At 43.1% G+C, this 18,822-nt stretch overlaps 1 protein-coding gene across 1 annotated transcript; it reads left to right on the top strand.

The window, feature by feature from the left end:
• The first annotated feature begins 885 nt into the window (after positions 1–885).
• CSUI_003640 (uncharacterized protein) lies at positions 886–18,761 on the top strand. The gene is made up of 16 exons (XM_068063836.1): positions 886–4,087; positions 4,635–4,710; positions 5,185–5,355; positions 6,156–6,455; positions 6,739–6,860; positions 7,721–7,827; positions 8,789–8,949; positions 9,635–9,705; positions 10,394–10,502; positions 11,302–11,447; positions 12,769–12,879; positions 13,484–13,559; positions 14,183–14,315; positions 14,939–15,101; positions 16,259–16,690; positions 18,444–18,761. The coding sequence occupies exons 1-15, from the start codon at positions 3,410–3,412 to the stop codon at positions 16,508–16,510; spliced, it is 2,676 nt and encodes an 891-aa protein (XP_067924190.1). The 5' UTR covers positions 886–3,409; the 3' UTR covers positions 16,511–16,690; positions 18,444–18,761.
• Positions 18,762–18,822: the final 61 nt, after the last annotated feature.

The raw sequence follows: 18,822 nt of genomic DNA, 5'->3' as shown, positions 1-18,822 counted from the left end.
TCACAATAGGAATCGACAAGAAAAACAGAGAAGAGAAGACTCTCCTAGAAGCGCTACTTCACTCAATCTCCTTCTGATCCCACCACGTATTTGTTCCTTCCCGGGGCCTTTCCGAGAAGAGAGGAGAGATGGATTGATTGACCTGGGAGTCGCCCTTTCCTCTTATGCCTAAGAAAGAAAAAGAAGCAACTTTTGTACAATGAAGCTGAGTATACAACAATCGCTTCAGAAGGTGATACTGAAGAAATCTCTCTGGACTTCTCTCCGTATCAAGATGTTCAGTTCGCAGGCAGGCAGTGAAGGCCCATCCCAACCATCACCTTTATCCACCCGGTCAGACTATGGCTAGTTACGTCCTTCGTAATCTCCCCCATGTTAATCTCCCCCCGCCTTGCTGCNNCCACACTGTCCTGAGCTCTTCTTAATCTCCCCCCGCCTTGCTGCTGCTCCCAGCCGCTGGTTCACCGCTGCCTTAGCATCATCCATCCATGGACCCAGCCAGGGAAGGGATGAGAAGGCAGCTCAGGAGGTTGAGAAGTAGTACGATAGACAGAGAAGAGGACGGCTGACGTGTTTCTGGTGGGGTTGCCGGGCCTCTGGTGGAGTAAAAGGAGATTCCTGGGCTCTATGTGTATGATCGATCATCTCGGGTGTACGTACACCTGAAGGAAGAATCTCGTAGCTAGAACAATCAACACCCTTGTGAATCTATGACGAGATGATGATCGGTGAGGATCAATCATCTCTGGAAAGATGACAAACTGGACATGATGAATGGACCACCCCCCTTCTTCTAAACCTGCTTTGCTACTGTCTTACTGGAATCCGCCTGCTAGACTCTATGTCATTCGTGTCCCTCTCGGCTTCTATGATCGATAGCTAGCACGCGGACTATGAAAAACCGTCAACTTTTTCTCCTCTTCTCACCCGACACGGCTAAGTAGTAGTCAATCACTCACTCGTCTCCTTAGAGTTTCCTTCAGCTCTTTGCTTTCCCTTTAAATAGGAAGAGTTGACTTCAATTAGATGATAGCCGTAACAAAATGCCGGGTCAACTATGCAACATAGTGGCGCTGTTAGGACTCCTTGCTCCTATGTAGCCGTGTGGTAGACGAAGAAGTAGTCACGAAACTCAATCAAATCGGCCTTTGGGATATCTCTTCCTGTCTGGAAAGAAAGGAAGCTAACAGGGGGTTTTCAAGAGAGATGATGGCGATGCGGAGAAGAAAGAGAATTTCCATCTACATTTCCCCACTTCCAGCTGTTTCGTAGTGAACTTTGCATCTATCAAAGTTTCTCCGCTCCCGAGTGTTGGAGGTGTATAGAGGATGGGGTGCAGGAAGAAAAGTAGGAAGATAGATGCCTCAATAGATGAACGAAAGGTGAATGCATTAAAGCACAGAAGCGGTAAGATATCTCAGGTGGATCTAAAGCTCTATCGATAGATGGAAGAATGGAAGAGGAGTGACCCAATATAACGAGAGGGGCGGAGATGGTTAGAACACGTTCTGGAATTCTTCTTTTCGAGTAGATCCCCCGTTAGGAGTTGCCATATGAGCATCGATGAAGGAAGGAAAGAAGTGGACATGGCAAGACCATTCCTTCTATTGTTGTAGTTCCTACACAGAACGGGAAAGCAGGAATGGAATTGTCTGAATGAGGACTTACCACATCTCTTTTCATGGCTTTGCTTTGAGGCTATCAGAAATCCATGAAGACCAAATGAGGATTGTCTTTCTTTCTTAGCCCTTTTCCTGTGTACATAAGATCCAAGGTGTCGTTAGCTACCAACTACGTCGTCCATACACGTCCACCCGGAAGAGCGAAGTTCCTCGCTTAGGACTTTCGTACTTTCTTCTTGAAGAAGTAGATCTCTCTCAATCATGTTTCGAACAGATCTTTCTATGCGTTGCTGCAACTTCACTCGCTTTATGACGAGAAAAAACGAGACCTCTCATATCTTATGCCGCCTTTAGAATGAAGAAACTTCTCGGAGATTCCCTCCAGTGACGTATCATGACAAGGGCCGGACTACACACCCGCCTCTACTTGCTCTTCTTCTTGTTGTTTTGTCTACTCCCCTGATCTTTTCTTCTTTTTCTTGCTGGCTAATCTTCTTTCTCCTAGTTGCTTTCATGGCCGTCACCTCGAGATTTTCTTCATCTCGTCAGAGAGAAAAACAACTTGCTGCTCTAGAAGTAGACTTGCCTCTCTCTTTCATAGACCCCCCCATCTTCCTTCCTCGAAGAATCGCATCTTCATCTTCCTTCTTTCTCTCTTCTTCTTTTCTTTCCTCCCTTGTCAAAAAGGACTTTGTCTCTTCTTTGTCTCCACTAGGGAAGTTTCTTATCTTCCCAGGCTTTCGCATCGTCTCTCTTGCTTCTGGCAATCCTCTTCACACGCGTTTGAATTTTCTCTTCTTCTTCTTTCTACCTTCATAGACATTTTTCATTTATCTTTCCTTCCTCAAAGAGACAATTACCAGAAGAAGAGGAAGAAGAAAGAGATTAAAGACATCGCTCTATTAAAATATCCCTCTTTTCTCCGGTAGTCTTTAACCTAGTCTTATCATACATAGTCTCTCCTCTATGTTGCAGCGGTTGTAAGAGTAGTAGTCGTTGTAGTTCAAGATTCTTTGTTTCTTCCGTTTCTCCTCTTTCTCTCTAGATGAAAGGAAGGGCAGACACATCACGCACTTCTGCAGGCTGTCCGGCCTCCTCCTTTTTTTCTGTCTCTCCATCTCTGTAGATACCTAGAGACATGAGCCACATCAAGATGTCTTCTTGCTCCGGTTCTATCTTTCTAAACATTCTTTCGCTTTTCTCTCTCCTTCTTCGCTACACTCCACCTTCTCTTTCCTCCTCTTCTTTTCCTTCTCTCCTTTCACCCAGAACTTCTGCTCTTCTTCATGCCTCTCTCTTTCTTCTAGAAAGAATGTATTGCTTTCTCTCATATCTATGTACTTCAGTCTAGGTGGTAGAATGGGTCAAAGATGATACACAGAAAGAAAGAAGGAAAGAAAAGAAGGAATGACAAGAACTTTCTTTTGCATATACAGGAGGTGACGAGGATGGTTTCTCTCTTATCCTAGGTTTCTTTGCTTGAGAGGGACGGCCTGGAGAGGAAGAGGAAAAAAGAAGAAGACTTACTCTCTCTCTTCTCTTCTTCTTTTGTCGACTCGTCTTCGCCATCTTCGTGCGGTTCTCTTTCATTTTTCTTACGTCTAGCTGAAGTAAGGTCCGATACTGAATGGAGAGAAGGAAAAGTAGAGGAGATTTCTCCCCAAACAAACACATGCACACTCTCTTTTCTTCTCCTGCATTCTTCTCCCCCTCGTCGTCTTCTTCTTCTTCTGCTCTCTCTCATTCTCTAAGAGAGGTCTCTTGATCTTGTTTGAAGAAGGCGAGAAATGATTCTCTCGAGTATGCTAAAAAAGATGGAGTTTCTTTCTCATCGGACTAAAGAAAGTTATCTCTCTTCCTTTCTCTCCCGAAGAGACCCGGAAAGGAGATGTCCTCTCACCCCTCGTATCATGAAGAAGACACCTCCACTGTACGTACACTGTAAATCAGCTGTCTTCTCTCTTCATCTACCTATCTTTCTTGTCTTTCTTCTTCCTCTTCTCCTCCTCTCTTCTTTTTCTCCTCTGACAGAAGGAAAAGAGTCGAAGCATGTATCTCTCTCCTCTTCTTCCTCCTTCTCGTCTTCCTCTGTTGAGAGACACTGTAGAAGAGAAGAAGATACCAGTCTTTTCTCCTCTCTTCCTTCTCTTTCAGGAGGAGATCTTATTATGTATAGTACTTCTCCTGTAGGCGATAATGAAAGAGAAAGAAGGAAGTCCCTCTCTCACGGCTCCGGAAAAGATAGAGCAGAAGATGATAGAGAAGAAAATGAGAATGTGGTAGATGGAGAGAACAGAGGAGAGAAGTTGTTTCCTGTTTCACAAGAAAAGCACGGAGAGAATAAAGGCAGCTATCGAGACGAAGTAGAAGAAGATGAAGAAGAAGAGGAAGATCAAGGTGTCTTGAACAGAAGAATTCCACATGTCCGAGAAGCTCCTTTCTTACTTGAGAAAAGTCCCTTGAGAGTGAGGTGTATATACACCCCAAATCGAGGGAGGCTGTCATGAGAGGTTTCTTGACTGAAAAATAATACCACAACAATGGCTGTTTTCCCTTCCTTTTCTTTCTCTGTCTCTTCTTTCTTCTACGCTTGCTAGAGTGTCTATCCTCAGTCTATTCAACTGCCTGGATCTATAGAGCCATCTACACTTTCTCGGATCTGTCTACGTATAGGCCTAGATCTTTATAACTCTCTTGGCGAATGGATGAGAATGGAAAGGAAGTTTCTTGTCTGCCTACTTTGAGATAACGTTGAGGTGTATATACACTCGAATACTCATTTCCGGTGCTGTGTTTATTCAGTCGTCTAGACCTTCACGCACACCTCGAGTCATCACTTTTCTCCTTCCCTTCTTTCTTCCTCTCCTCCTCTTTCTCTTTCTTTCTCTCTTCTTTCTCCTCTCTCTTCCTCGCCTTCTTCTTTTCTCCTTCTCCTTCCTAAGAAGTAGACGTGTTCTTTCTGTCTTTCTTTCTTATCTTTTTCTTTCTTTCTCTTTCTGTGTGTCTCTGCAGTTTCCATACAAAGTGGACTTTATTGCAATCGCTCCTAGCCGAGGTCGATCTTCTTCCCCTCATCAACCTTTCCCAGGTAAGAGGGTGTCTGCATGTCTTCTTTCTTTCTTTTCTTTCTTTTTTGTTTTCCCCCGGCTTCCCAATGTACATTGCGCAAGAGAAAGACAGGCCAGACAAAAGAAGAAGAAGGAGAAGGCTGTGATTCCTCTTCTTTCTCTTCTGCCTGACGTGTCTTCTCAACTTCCTCGGTTGTCTTCACGAACTTCACATAACCGAAGACAGGCTTTGTCACTTTTTCATCTTCTTCTTATTCCTTGTCGACCGACCTAGGCATCTTTATAAGGAGCAGTATGCTTGCTAAGTCGTATGTAGAGATATCTATCTCTAGGCTTGGGCCGCTGAAGGAGATGCTCCTGTGAAACAAGACTCGTGTCTTTGATCATATCCTTCAGATGTATGAAAGTTGATGAAAAAGAAGAAGAAGAAAAGGTGTAGATGAATGAAGAGATCTGTACGTCCTTTTCTTCTACTTGTGTGTGTCTGTGTATAGGAATGATTCCTCCTCTCTTAGTTATAGCAGGCACAAAGGAAGGAGTGGTCACTGTCTATCCTTATTCGTCTTCCCGGTCTTATCGGGATAAGCTTCAACCTCTTGCCTCTGTACATACAGGCCATCGATTTCCTCTTGTCGCTTTAACTACCTTTCATCGTCCATTAGATGGTATGATTCTTCTCTCTCCTCTGTACTCTCCTGCTACAATCCTCAGTCTCTCTGCCTCCCCAAGAGCCGATATGCCCCCTATCTACCTATCTATTTCTCTCTCTTTATCTATCTATCTATCTATCCAGCTTTATCCATCTATCCATAGTTACTCTCTCTATCTTTCTAGGTACCCCTGTCTACCTCTGGATCTATGTGTCTTCAATCTATCTGTCCGCGCAACTGTACATATCTCTATCTATCTATCCATCCAACGATCTATGTAAATTAATTTCTCTTCCGATCTTCAATTTCTCTATCTGTCTATCTACCCTTAATCTCTCTGTCTATAAGTTTCTCTCTTTAGGTGTCTCTAGCCACATCTCTATTTCTGTGTGTGTCGTATGTTTCTTCTCTCATCTACGGGGCGGCGGTTCTCACAAAAAAGACGAGAAAGAAGAAGAGAGTCTTGTCCGTGGACGGCTTGAATCCTATGTAAAGCTTCTCTTCATCTGTTAAAGCCCTCTATAGAACCCTATCATCTACCTATGTGTGTACATGCACGTATGGATGTATAGACCTCTACAGATACATGTGTGCCTGTACACATACATGTGTCTCTCTGTATTTCCATATGTTTGTATGGATGATACCCGTGGTCCTTAAAGGCTTGGGTTTCTATCAGCATAAAGAGATCAAAAAGAAGAAGGAGAATCGCGGGGTTTTTCTCCTTATCAATGGTCTTTTCTATCTTTGCATGCATGTGTCGTGCTTGCTCTCCCTGTGTTTTCTTTCCTCTTCTTCTCATCGTTCATTGGTAGAGACGTTCATCGCGACAATCGATACCTCGGGCGAGCTACGTGTCCATCTCGTGGAGACAGAGATCTTCTCTTTCTCTCCCAGGCTGAGTAGAGGAGAAAGGATACAAGCGAAAGAAGACGAAGAAAGACAAGAGCAGGTCAAGCTACAGGAATCTCAGCCGTCTGTATCTTCTGCCTCTTCATCCGCCTCTTCGGAGATGAGCTCTCTTCATGATAGAGAAAGAGAAAAAGAGAAAAAGAAGAAGGAGAAAGAGATGAACACACCACCTCCTAACGTAGAAGATACAGAACAACCTACGGGTATGTAAGAGATTTAAGAGCGCCAGAGACAACAAGACGGGCGAGACACAGAGAAACTAGCTAGCTAGACAGGTAGAGCGATAGACAGATAGAGAGATAGATGATGAGATTGAAGATAGATATATAGAAGCTAGATAGATAGATAGAGAGAGATATGAGTCTATGTATGTGCAAGGAGGTCGTGGTGTCTGTACAGCTGAGGAGTGCATGTTGTTTGTTTGCTTATCGTATATTTTTCTTTCCTTGTGTGTTTTGGTCTTGTCGGATCTCGTTTTTCATGTAGATGACAGAAGGAAAGACGATAAGAGAGAGAAAGAAGAAGAGAAACCTTTCGCTCCTGCTCGAGTATCAAGGAATCTTGGTATGCGATTGGCCGTGAAGCTTGAGAGAGATATTCTTGTTAAGGTATACGTTTTTTCTCCCAACTATGGTCAAGTCGGTGGCGGGTGTATATACACCCTAATCTATATCTATCTGGTCAAGTCGGCGGAGGGTGTATATACACCCCAATATATATCTATCTGTTTCTCTCTTTCCAGCTGTATATACACCTGACAAGCTCAAGCGAAGTATGAATTGATCTCTCCATAGAATGAAGTAGTCTCTCTCCTTCAAAGACAGGATTTCCTTTCTCACTGGAATCCCTTCTTCTGAGTCTATATGTGGTGTATGTCTATATAGCAAAACTTCTTTGAAATGACCGGGCTTAACAAAGCTTATCTTCATCTTTCTTCTTCTCAACTCTTGGATGAGAGACGATAACCTTTTTATGTTTCTCTCTCACTTCTTTATCTCCTAATATTCTTTCTTTTCTCGTATCAATTTTTTCCATCCCTAAAGCATGTCGTACACGTACGTGTGCTTATACGTATGCGTGAGTAGGTGTGAGTATATATATGTCTATAGAGAGAGAGAGAAAGAGTATGTTTGAAGAGTATGAATATGGAGGGAGTATAGATCTATATGGTCATTCTGTATGTATAGGTGTGACTAGTTCCTTCTATAGCTGGACTACTGTACTCCCCCCATATGCATGCATGATGTGCGAAAGTAAAAGACAGACAGAGGAGAGACGAGACAAAGTCGATGGAAGTTTTTCTCATGGACTTTCCTCTTCTTTGGTAGACTGGTTTCTTGCCAAGTGCTGAAGAAGGAGAAAGAGAGATGTGAATGGATCGACGATATGGAGGCAGATCTCTATTCTTTTTCAAAACACATGTCGATTGTATATGTATAGACATGTATCCATTGGGGTGTATGTACAGCATCGCTTCTTAGCATCGACTTCGTCACGACGGATTACGAATCTAACCGCGATTTCTTTTCAAGGAGAGAAACTCTTTCTTCTTTCGGATTCCCTAGGATGGATTGTGTAAGAAAGAACTTTAGGGGATCATCTATCTGTTCCTTCTCTTCGCCGGCCGTTCTTGAAACGTCTGCTTGTATTTCTCACCATTTCACTCAGTATTCTAGATACCTACTTACGCATGCGTGAATCGATCTATCCACATGTACATCGACACGTTCTACATTACATATATATATATATATGTCTCCTTGCTGTGCTTATCTCTATACACATCCACATATATATATATGTATGGTTTGTGTGCCGCTAGGTACAGAGGTGTGTATGTATGAATGTGGACGTAAGAGTAGGCAAGTGTGGAGTATAAACTGCATGCGTTTCAAGGGAGGGTTTTCCCACCAGAGATCTTCTGTTGAAGATCGGGGGAGCAGGAGATCTCTTTTCGTATTCCTAGTTGTGTACACGTATACACCTATGTCTACTATTGTAATAGAAAGAGAGTAGCTGTCTAAAGAAGCCATCACCATCATAGATACGTCTCCAGTTTCTCTGTCAAACACAATGAGTTCGCTGTATGTATGTGCACTTACATTAACGCATGTGTATATGTGTATACGTGCATACAGAGACGTACTTACTGTACAGATAGATACTTAGTAACGTGTTTCTACGTATATATATATATATGGATATGTACCCTGACCTGGGCTCTGGAGATTTTCTTGTGTATGCTGAAGTATCCATTGTAGACATAAGACATGCCTCTCTCTACGTACACCTAAACACGCAAAATATTCATACAAGCGTGCACGTACATATCCATACATACATGTATACGCATACATGGACAGACTCGCCCCCGCCTTCCGTCTCTCTCCCTGTTCACCGTTCTTTCTCGAATCTTCTCTCCTTCGTTGTCTCTCTCATCGGTTTTTCTTCTCTATCTTCTTTTCTTTCTTTCTTTCTGTTCTTTTTCTTCCTTTCTGTCTCACATGACTTGGGTGTTGTCTCGGTGACTTCTTAGAGTGCTCACTCGACAGGGATTTCTACGGGGAAGAGTTTTAGTTGCAGAAGACGACGGTGAAGAGGAAGAAGATGAAAGAGAAGAAGAAGAAGGAAAAAAAAGAAGAAAGACGGGAGGAATCATTCATGTCGCTCATAAAGCAGGCGTCACAGTCTTCAGTAGTAAGAAGACTTGAATCTCCGTGATACGTCTCATGTTCGCCGCATGCAGAAGGAAAGAAAAAAAACAAACGTCTCTTCGAACTTTGTATCTATCTATCTATCTGCCTGCCTATCTATCTTTCCATATTCTGTCTATCTATGTATCTGCTGATGAACCGTCTGTCTCTCATTCAGGTGGGTACCTGCTGAGTGCGTCTCCTCTTTGTAGGCAGATGTGGTTGCATGCATGCATGCGCATGTGTATGTAGCTAGCTATACAGAGAAGCTTCTGAAACAGATACGTAGATGTGTATGAGTCTGGTCAGGAGAAAACTCCTATAGATAGAGAGGTCAAAGATAGATACTTGAGTAGCTACATAATAGGACATCGAAGGAGTAGATCTAGATGCACGTTCATAGGTGTATGTGAGAGCGAAGATCCCGCTCCCGTGTTGTATCTTCTCCCTCTATCTGTATGAGCACATATATACACATATACATATATATAGAGAGAGAGAGAGACGATGTGAGTCAGGTAGAGCGTAATATATGTATGTATATATGCCTCTATATATAGAGTGAGAGATGATGTGTTTGAGTGTATGAAGAAGGGAAAAAATATACACATGGTGAAAGAGGAGGAAGGAAGTCATAGAGATGTATGCCCATGCTGAAATCATGTTTTGTGTGTCTGGTGTATATACAGCTCGACGGGCCTTTGCTCAGTTTAATGTCGCATCTCTAGATGTAGGGACTTTCAGTTTGCGAGCTGTGGATGTAAGTCTTTTCATTTCTACTCTCTCTGTCTTTCTTTTCTTTCTTTAGATCCTGTTAAAGAGAGAGGAAGGAGAGGGTGCATGCAATCACGACAGAGAGGGAGGCTTAGGGCAGTTCTTTTCTGTAAATTACCTCCTTTGCCACTTCACGGGAAGACTAGAGAAGAAACCTCGACACCCACACGTACGCAGTAGATTCGTACATGTATACGTACATACATACATATTCGTACATGCATCTTCATACATATTTATTCGTAGGCGCCCCACAGACATACATACATGCAGCCCCCTAACTGTAAGTAGGTATACCTTACATCGCCACTGTTAGGACCGATGTGTATATCTATCGACCTACCTACCTATCGATCTCCCTATCTTCCAATATGTCTATGTACGTGTCGTGGAGATCTATGAAGGCGGATCTTTTTCTTTTGATCCTTCTTCTTATCCTCTTATTCCTCTAGTATATTTCTTCACACGCTGCGTCTTTTCGAGAAGACCTCCAGCAAGGAAATTTCCCCAGAGACACAGAGAAACTACTACAGCCGGAGAGACAGAGATATAGAAGGCATCTCGCTTTCTGTAAGAATGAAGAGAAAAATGTTCCTCCTATCGACTTCTTTTCTTTCTTTCGGTCTTTTCTTTCTTCTCTTGCTCTCCGTTTGGTGTCTCTTCGACAACGTAAGGGGACATCTCCTATCGTGTCGATTGCCTTGGATCCGAAGAAGCAGACACGGCTAGCCGTCGCTTTACAAGATGGAGAAGTCTTAATCTATGATCTTAAAAAGAATACACGTAAGCCCGAGATGTCTACAGAACGAAGTTTTCTTCCGTTTCCTTGCTTCTCTTTTTCTTTCTCTTCTTCTGAAAACTTCCTTTGTCATGTTACTTTGCTTCTCGTTTCTCCCGGGTGTACATACATACAAGATTCCTACCTAGCCTATATGTCGCTCTTCATAGTTTCTCTTCTCATGAAGCGAACGAGAGAAAGGAGAGGAAGACATGCTAGGGGAAAAAGAATGAAAGAAAGAAAATCAAGAGAAGGGTCAAGATGTCCATACAGAGGTTCTTGCTGCTTGTTTCATAGTGAAGATATCTTTCCTTCACATGGTGGATGATCTCTCTATATTGTTTGCGTTCTGCCTGACGTGTGTCGCAATTCTCTATGAGAGAGATACGGGGCAGGCCTCTTCTTTCATTCCTTCTTTCTACGTACTTCTTCCTTGCGTAGGAAAGCTTTAGGAACTCAAGGAGATGTCGAGACAGAAAGGCATGTTTTCTTTGCTACTTTCTTGGAGAAAAACAAGAAGAAAGAAAAGAACATACTAAAGTCTGAAGTGTCCGGAAGAAGAAGAAGAAAAGCAAGCAGGTGAAGGAAAGGAAGAAGAAAGAGAGAAAGAGATCTGTATCTTGGGGGAGGGCGTGAGAGAGACGGATGAAGAATAGATAGAGAAACGTCTCTTTCTTTATCTCTCTTTCTCCGTTTCTTTCGTATCTCTTTCTTTCTTTCTCTTCGTTTTTTCTCCTTCGGTGGCGATTGTCTTTCTCTTCGATTCTCTTCTTCTTCTCTCCTTTCTTTTCTTCTCTTTTGCAGTTCTTCAGAAGTTCTCTGTCTTCTCTCCGAGTATCGCTTTGGACCTTTTCTTCTTTAAAGATGTCCTTCTAGGCATCTCGTCATCACTAAGAAAGAAACGTAGGCGTCTTTTGAAGAAACGAAGAAGGAGACAATCGATGTGTGGGGTGAGTTTCGATTCTTGTTTTTCCTGGGGTCTCTTCATGCGTGCAATGCGTATCTATTTTTCATCCTTCTTTCTCTCCGGTCCTTCTTCAACTCTGTATGAGAAGGAAGGAAGAGGAAAAAGCTGTGTAAATTTCTCTCTTGCTTTTTAGAAAGGCCTGAGGATTTCAGTGGAAGCTTTTGGGCTCTTCTTTTTCTTTTCTTAGGCAGAAAGGACGACAGCACCGAGGTGTCTATACACCCTGGGGACCTCCTCCTGCCTTTTTCGCTCTTCATGTGTATGTATACTATCCATCGCTCCCTCTGCGTCTTTACCTACCCATCTATCTATCTTTAATGTATCTATCCATCTGTCTATCTTTGACCCATCTACCTGTCTTTTTCAATCTATCTGTCTCTCTGTCCACCCTCTATATGAGTTTGCATCGTTAGGAGTGCACGTCTTTGTTTTCTTTACAGGCGTATCTTTCGTCAGATATGATAAAGGTGTATGTCTTTTCAGCTTTCTTTCTCATGGGGTCGTCGCCTGAATCTTATTCTATAGAGAAGAGACTGTTGCCAGTCTGACTCAACACAGGAAACGAGAGAGAGCGTAAACCATGAAGAAGGACACCGAAGGCTAGAGTCTTTTTCTTACTGTCGAACCATATATAGATTGTTCTTCCCGGGTGTATATACACTTCATCAGTCCTAGGTTTGTTTCACGGGGTGTCAAGATCCAGGAGAGGCTTTGGCGTTCATGTCTATCCTTGAAGATACCCTTCTTTACTTTCCTCTTGAGATTTCGATCATGGCGATCTACTTCTTGAGCTTTTCCTATCTCAGAAGAAAAACACTCTTCTCCCCGCCCATCAGTCCTCTCTTGTTTCTTTCTTTCTTTCGAGCTGTCACGTCTTTTCTTTTTTCTCTTCGTTCGTTCTCTGGTCTTCATCATCATCTCGTAGACACATCCTTTCTTCTTCTCTTCACCTCTCTGTGTATCCTTTCTTTCTTCACGTATGTACACGTGTATATCCACGATGCCTTCACACATTCATTTCGTATCTCTACGTATACATAGATACGTATACAGGTTTCTCTCTGTATATTTCTACGTACTGACATGTTGATAGGTACACCAGAGAAGTAGATAGATAACTCCCAGGCGTGTAAGTATGACAAGCCCCTTGGGAACGTGGGGCTCTTTCTCTATGAAGGGTAGACCTACTCCCGTAAACGTATGAGCTGTCATCTGTAGATGGTTTCTGAAAGTCCTTTCTTTCTCTCTTTCTCACTCTTTCTTTCTTTGTTTCTTTCTTCTTCAACTTTCCTTTTGCCTTTTAGAATTTCATTACGCGCTTCGATCTCAGCGCATCTCGAGAGACTTCATTACCTCGATATCACACAGACTTCTTTCCTTCTTCTTCTTTCTTCTCTCTAGGAGAAGAGTGCCTAGTAAGGACCGTCTCTCTTTCACGGAAGACATACAACAAGATTTCTATCTACGTATGTGTCGCTGTCTAAACTATCTTTGAGAGAAGAGAGAGAGAGAGCAAAAGAACAAGGAGTGAAAGAGAGGGAGAAAGAGAGTGGACGCGTAGGTCTTTCTTGAGGCGTCTGTGCATGGCGAGAACGCACTGACTTCGATAGATAAGTCTTTCGTAGTTGTTTGCCTTCGCTTGTTTTCGGTTTCTTTTCTTTCAGCATTTTCTTCAAAGCAGTTCTTCATAGATATGTTTAGATCTAAAGTCGGAGCTAGTGTTGGGAAAGAGAAGAAAAGAATGTTTATATGTGAAGATACACTTGAAGTGATGAGGTGTATGGACACCTGAGATGCAAGCGTTTAGGGGAAGGTACAGGGAACTCGGGACGTGTGTTTCTTCAAGTTTTCATTTCTAGTCAACTTTTCTTTCTTTTGAAACTCTGTCATGTCTTCTTGTATGTCTATCATCTAAAAGTCTCTCTCTTCATTTTCAGCTTCACGTTTTTCTTCTTCTTCTTCTTTTTCATGGAACTCTCCCTTGTTCTTCTCTCTTGTCTTCTTTCCTTTTTCCTCAAGGTGAACGGGCTGACAGCCTCCTATCATTTTGGAGATACTCAGGCGATTGCCCTTGTATGTACACCGGAAAACTCACGTACGTTCTTCTTTCTCAATAGTTGCAAAAGACACACATCTTTCTCTTTTTATCTTTCTCTCTTCCTTGCTAGATCCTAGTCCATACACTCAGTCACCCATACGTTCAGAAGGACTTTGCGTTCTTCTCTTTAATCTTGCTGTCTACGTCTACCGCGTTATCGAACATGCTGGAAAGCTCGATCCTTTCTTCTTCTTCTTACTTTTCTTGGAGAATCCATCAACCTCTGCGGATGAATACATCTCTTTCGTAACTGGCTTCATACCTGTGCGCATACTTAAAGGTAGAGAGAGATATTCAAATGTACACAGATACTCCCTATATACGAGGGGCCTTTTGCATGTAAGAAAGACAGTCATCTTCTTTTTCTTCCGCAGATAGTTTTATAGTTAGTCGCTGATATCCGTGTAGAAAAGATAGAAGGTCTAAACAACGTGAAGAAAGAGACTTTGCTTTCTGAGACGGGAGTGGCGGAGAGACGGGGTGTCCTACCAAAACTGCAACAGATACACCTTCAAGAAAAATCAAGAAGAAGAAAAAAGAAAGAATGAAAGGAAGAAAGAAAGAAGATAGATGAGTATTCATTTGTCTTTCCTTGTAGATTTCTCGTTGGTGTTGTGTAGAGAAAGAAGGAAGAAAAGAGAGAGGTGAAGAGGGACATACCTCGGTCGTTCGCTTGTTTGATATTCTTCATCGACATGCGCCTCCACCGTCAGAAGAAGATTCCTGGGCAGGCTTCCACTTCAGATTTCCAATGTAAGCCCCCCCCCCCCTCAGTCTAGCGCTTTACTCTTCGTTCTCTTCTTTTCTCTCTCCCCCATAGAAAAGAACGATGCAGATTCTTCATAGAAAGAAAAGACGGATACGGAGGGAATACAAAGATGTCGGGGTACGCATGGGCTCTCTTCTTGAGAAGACGAGAATGGAGAGGAGAAAAATCTTCGAGTTTTCTTTTCTTGTCTCTTTCTTTCCTTCCTACTTTCTTTTTCTCAGAAGCGAGTTTCTTGATGTCTGTTCTTTTGTCGTTGAGAGTCTCTTTTCACAGATTCAGAAATTTCTTCTTTTATGTCAAGTTGTCAGCTTGAATAATCGTACTGCTTGGTTGACTTCCTACCGCAAGCCGTTGTGTTGGAATTCCAAGGAATACTTCCCGGTGTACATACACCTGAAAGTTGTGTCTATACACCCGAATGTGAGGTGTCTATACACCGCTTGTGACTTCTTTACGAAATGGCATTCTCTTTCCCATTCGGGAGTTTTTCTTTTCCCGTGTTTCCCTTTTTCTCAAATCTTTCGTTCTTTCCTATTCTCCTGTCTTCGGAGAAAGAGAGAGCACCTTGTTCTCTGTCTCGTCTCTCTTCTGCTTTTCTCTTCTTCAGTTTAATTGTGGCGATCGTCGCGATCGTTTTCTTTCAGCTTTTCCGTACTCGCGGGACAACTCTGTTTTCGAAATACGACGACTATTCATCTGGCGTGAAAAAGTTCTTTTCTCAGTATGATCGCCATGCGATGAATTCTCCATATCGCCGTCGTCCATCTGACGTAAGAAACAGAAAGATTTCGCAGTCTTCTCATGGGGGGAAGCCTTTGCCCTGGTCGGAGTGATGTCTTATGTTCTCTCTCGCACGTAAATGAATCCTTCCTTCTTGTCTTTGTTTCTTCTTCCTCTCGTTCTTGTTCTTCTTCTTCTCTCCCAGTCCATCTAAAGGTGTGTCATCTAACTTGAGGTGTCTACGTGCTTCTCACCATTCTTCTCTTTCTATCGCCTTCCACGGCTTCTTCAGGCTGATCACTGATCTGTCCTAGTTCCTTTCATCTGTCGCAGGAGACATCTTTTCTCTGCATCTGCCGTCTCGGAAGAAAGAAAGATAGATAGATAGATCTGTCTGAACCGAGAGGTCCATACTTCTGTCTATATTCATGTCTCGTTGTCTTCCTCTGAGTTTTCTCTACCCTGGGTATCTCCAAGAAGTCTATCTCACTAGCATTCTGAAAGAGAGAGAGAGACAGAAATAGAGACAGAGATAGGTATCGATTGTACACAGAGACACAGCGAGTCTAGACGGTGTCGATCATCATAGATATGCCCTTCCCTAGAGGTGCATATGTATCTATGGTAAGAGTCTACGCGGCGGTGCAGCTTAGACAGCCTGCTCGCTCCCAGTCAAGATGAAGAGCGATGAAAGAGAAGAAGAAGAAAAAAAAAAAGACAAAGTCGAGACTTGTCTACTATGCGACCACACGAGTAGTGGGGGGGTTGGCTTGCCTTCGTCTTCTTCTCCTGAATTTCTTTCTTTCCTTTTCATTCATTCAGATCTTTCACCTCATGTTCTTCTTCTTCCTTTCTCCATCCTCTCCTTCTCTCAAGAGTCTCTGATGCATGTATTCTGTTGGCATAGAGAGAAGAAGAGTAACCTGAACCAAGGTCTTCTTTTCCTTCTATAAGATTTCTTCCACTTCCCTTCATATCTATCTACCTATCTTCGAGCTGTCTATCTTCATTGAATCTATCCATGTCTCTTCAAGCAGTCTCTCTCCATCTATCTCTCTATTTATATGCAATCTCTCTATATATCTTCAGTCGGTCTCCATCTAATCTATCTCTCTCTATATCTATTTATCGACCCGACAGACGTGTCATCTTCTTCTTTTCTTCTCTTCTTTCTCCTTTCTTCTCTCCTTTCTCTTCTGTATTGCAGGATAGCTTCTTGCTCCACCATCACTTTCCCCGTCGCAGTCGTTTGTCGGGTAGAAGACATCTGGATGGTTTCAAAGAGGAAGAGGCGGACGAGGAATTTCAGAGAAGGAGAAGAAGTAGAAATATCTTTACTCGAGAAGGAGTAGACGATGAAGAGAGAGAACAAGAAGAAGAAGGACAAGGGAAAAGAAAACAGGGCTACTGGTGTGGGGCGTCTCCTTCTTCACCTCCTGCTTCCTACTTTTTCTCGTAAATATGGATCTTCTTATCTTGATTGATCTTTGGGAAAACCCATGGCTCAACGCTTGAACCCGCAGATTTCTTTTCATGGAGAAAACGTGAATGAAAGAAAGAAAGAAAGGACTTTGTCTTCGTAGGAGAGAGATAAAAAAGGGAAGAGGGACAGCTCTTTTCTGTGTTTGATACTTATAATGTAAGATACGAGGAATGCCTTGAGACTAGACAATTTGAAAGAGAATACCAAAGAGTATGCTGTTCTCTTCGTTTCTATCTATCAGTGAATCCTCCTCCGGTGTACATACACCTGCCACTCCGATTCTGACGGAAAGAGACGAGACGGGGCAAATTTAAAAGATGATAGTAACAAGACTCCTCAATGCATATACGCGGGTCTGTATATACATCTCCAAAGAGAGGGAGAGCTATCTACACATAGGGAATTGACAAGAGATCCTCTCTCTGTCTTCTTCTTATTCACAGCCCAAGCAAAGGCAAGGTTTCATACCAGACTCAAGATCTTTCTTCTCTCACTCTATATGCACTCGGATGTTTCCGTCTCTCTATTCATCTTTAGATAGAGATTGCTATCTCCGAGTTGTGCTTTTCTTAAGCCTTCTTCCCGTCCTCCCGATAGCTGCTTCAGTATATAAACATTTTTTCATCTAGAACATATATATGTCTCGATGAAAGAAGATAGAAGGAATCGACGGCGCGCTTGGCTTGGCCGATGCCTCAAGAAGCCACTAAGAGAGATACAAACCTCGTGAGAAGTTTCATTCATTCTTCTCTCTTCAACGCAAAAACGAGAGAGACCAGACATATGTCTATAGACATATGCCTTTGATACATCCGTGGACGAAGAAGAACTTTCTCCATCTAAGCGGCGCTTCTTGCTAATTATTCAGGCCCATGTATGGATGATCGTACATAGCTGGTATAGGGAGAGATCTATATGTTCCCCTCTGCACAGGTGCCCTGGAGTGTCTATCACTGCGACTGTAGATGAAATCTGAGATATCTGTATATATATGTAGAATGCATACATGTCTATCTATCTATGTTGTGTCTGTATATAGGCGGCTGATGAGTAAATACAGATATATCTAATCATGATAGATAGATAGATAGAGACGGGGTAGGCGGTATGCGAGGTGGAGAAGCCGAGAGAAAGGTAATTAGATACTTGAGACGCGCAATACGGTTTCCATCCAGACTGAGAGGCTTACTATGGTGTCACTACGCATACGACCTCGGATCGACACCTCCATGTGTACATAGCCTCTTTGATCACGATAGCTAGAGCCCGATAGATTCAAGGGGATAAGTCCCTAGATCTGAAGTACAGAAACTCGCGACAAAGGGAAGGAAATCTTCCTGACTGACAAGACATGCAAGAAACCGTCGATGCAAAGACAATCGACCGACAGCTTCAAGATCTTTCTACTGGGGGGTTATATTAGGGACTTAAAATCCTCTTTCGTGCATTCCCCGGGTAACGAGCCGTCACCGCGGGCGTCTTCCGTTTTCATCCGCCTGCTCGGGTTCACTCCTATCTTGTCTAGGTCATTGGATGGGGATTTCTTGCCTCGTGAAGAACGCGAGCAGGCGAGATGCAGCCGTTTGCTCTAGTTCACGTTTTTCTTCTTTCTGTCTTATAGAGTGACGGGTGATAGCTCTAGTGAGTAAGGAGTAGCTATTCTACACCTGGATATATGAAGACTTCCTAGTAGGCGTAGGGTGATTGAGCTTGGTAGTAGTGGAGGTAGGTTCACTTTCTCATAGGAAGGAGTCTTTTGCTTCTTTCTTCATTTCTCTTCTCTTCTTTTGTTGCTGTACGTTTGGGACTTTCTCTTCTTCTTTATCAGCCGCTTCAAAAGAAAGATCCAACCCACGAGAATCCACTCTTTCTGATCATTTTCTTCTCGTCTCTTCTCTTACCCATTCAGATGGAATGGCTCTCCGCACCATCACCATACTCAGCGGTCTACCTCTTAAGCTGAACTTCTACGAGCCGCGATCGACTGGCTGAAAGAGAGAAAGGGAGAGAGAAAAGAAACACACCACCTGTCTCTCTCTTTGTTGCATTAGCACCGCCGACTCCTCCTCCTGCTCCTCCTCCACGGGGTCACTACCACCGCCGCCAACGACCGGGAGATACGAAAGCCTTTTACCACGCCTGAGGCACGCGCACACGTCTTCTTAACTGTGACGTAAGAGAAGCGTGGCTTCTGATGTAAAAAGAGGCGCAGAAGGCAGAGAAAGAGAAAGAGCGAGAGAGAAAGCAAGTGAGAGAAGATTTCAGATAGTTGGTGTCGACCTTTGTGT

This window comes from Cystoisospora suis (assembly GCF_002600585.1).
Source record: "Cystoisospora suis strain Wien I chromosome Unknown contig_1643, whole genome shotgun sequence".
Classification (NCBI taxonomy): Eukaryota; Apicomplexa; class Conoidasida; order Eucoccidiorida; family Sarcocystidae; genus Cystoisospora; species Cystoisospora suis.
The sequence above is the reverse complement of the archived record's forward strand: the minus strand, read 5'-3'. Positions and strand labels throughout refer to the sequence as shown.

Excerpts from the sequence above, each read along its gene's own strand:
- CSUI_003640 (XM_068063836.1), top strand. The coding sequence starts at position 3,410 with ATGATTCTCTCGAGTATGCTAAAAAAGATGGAGTTTCTTTCTCATCGG. Across the intron at positions 6,861-7,720 it reads AGAGAGATATTCTTGTTAAG|CATCGCTTCTTAGCATCGAC; the intron begins GTATACGTTTTT and ends GTGTATGTACAG. Across the intron at positions 12,880-13,483 it reads CTCTAGGAGAAGAGTGCCTA|GTGAACGGGCTGACAGCCTC; the intron begins GTAAGGACCGTC and ends TTTTTCCTCAAG.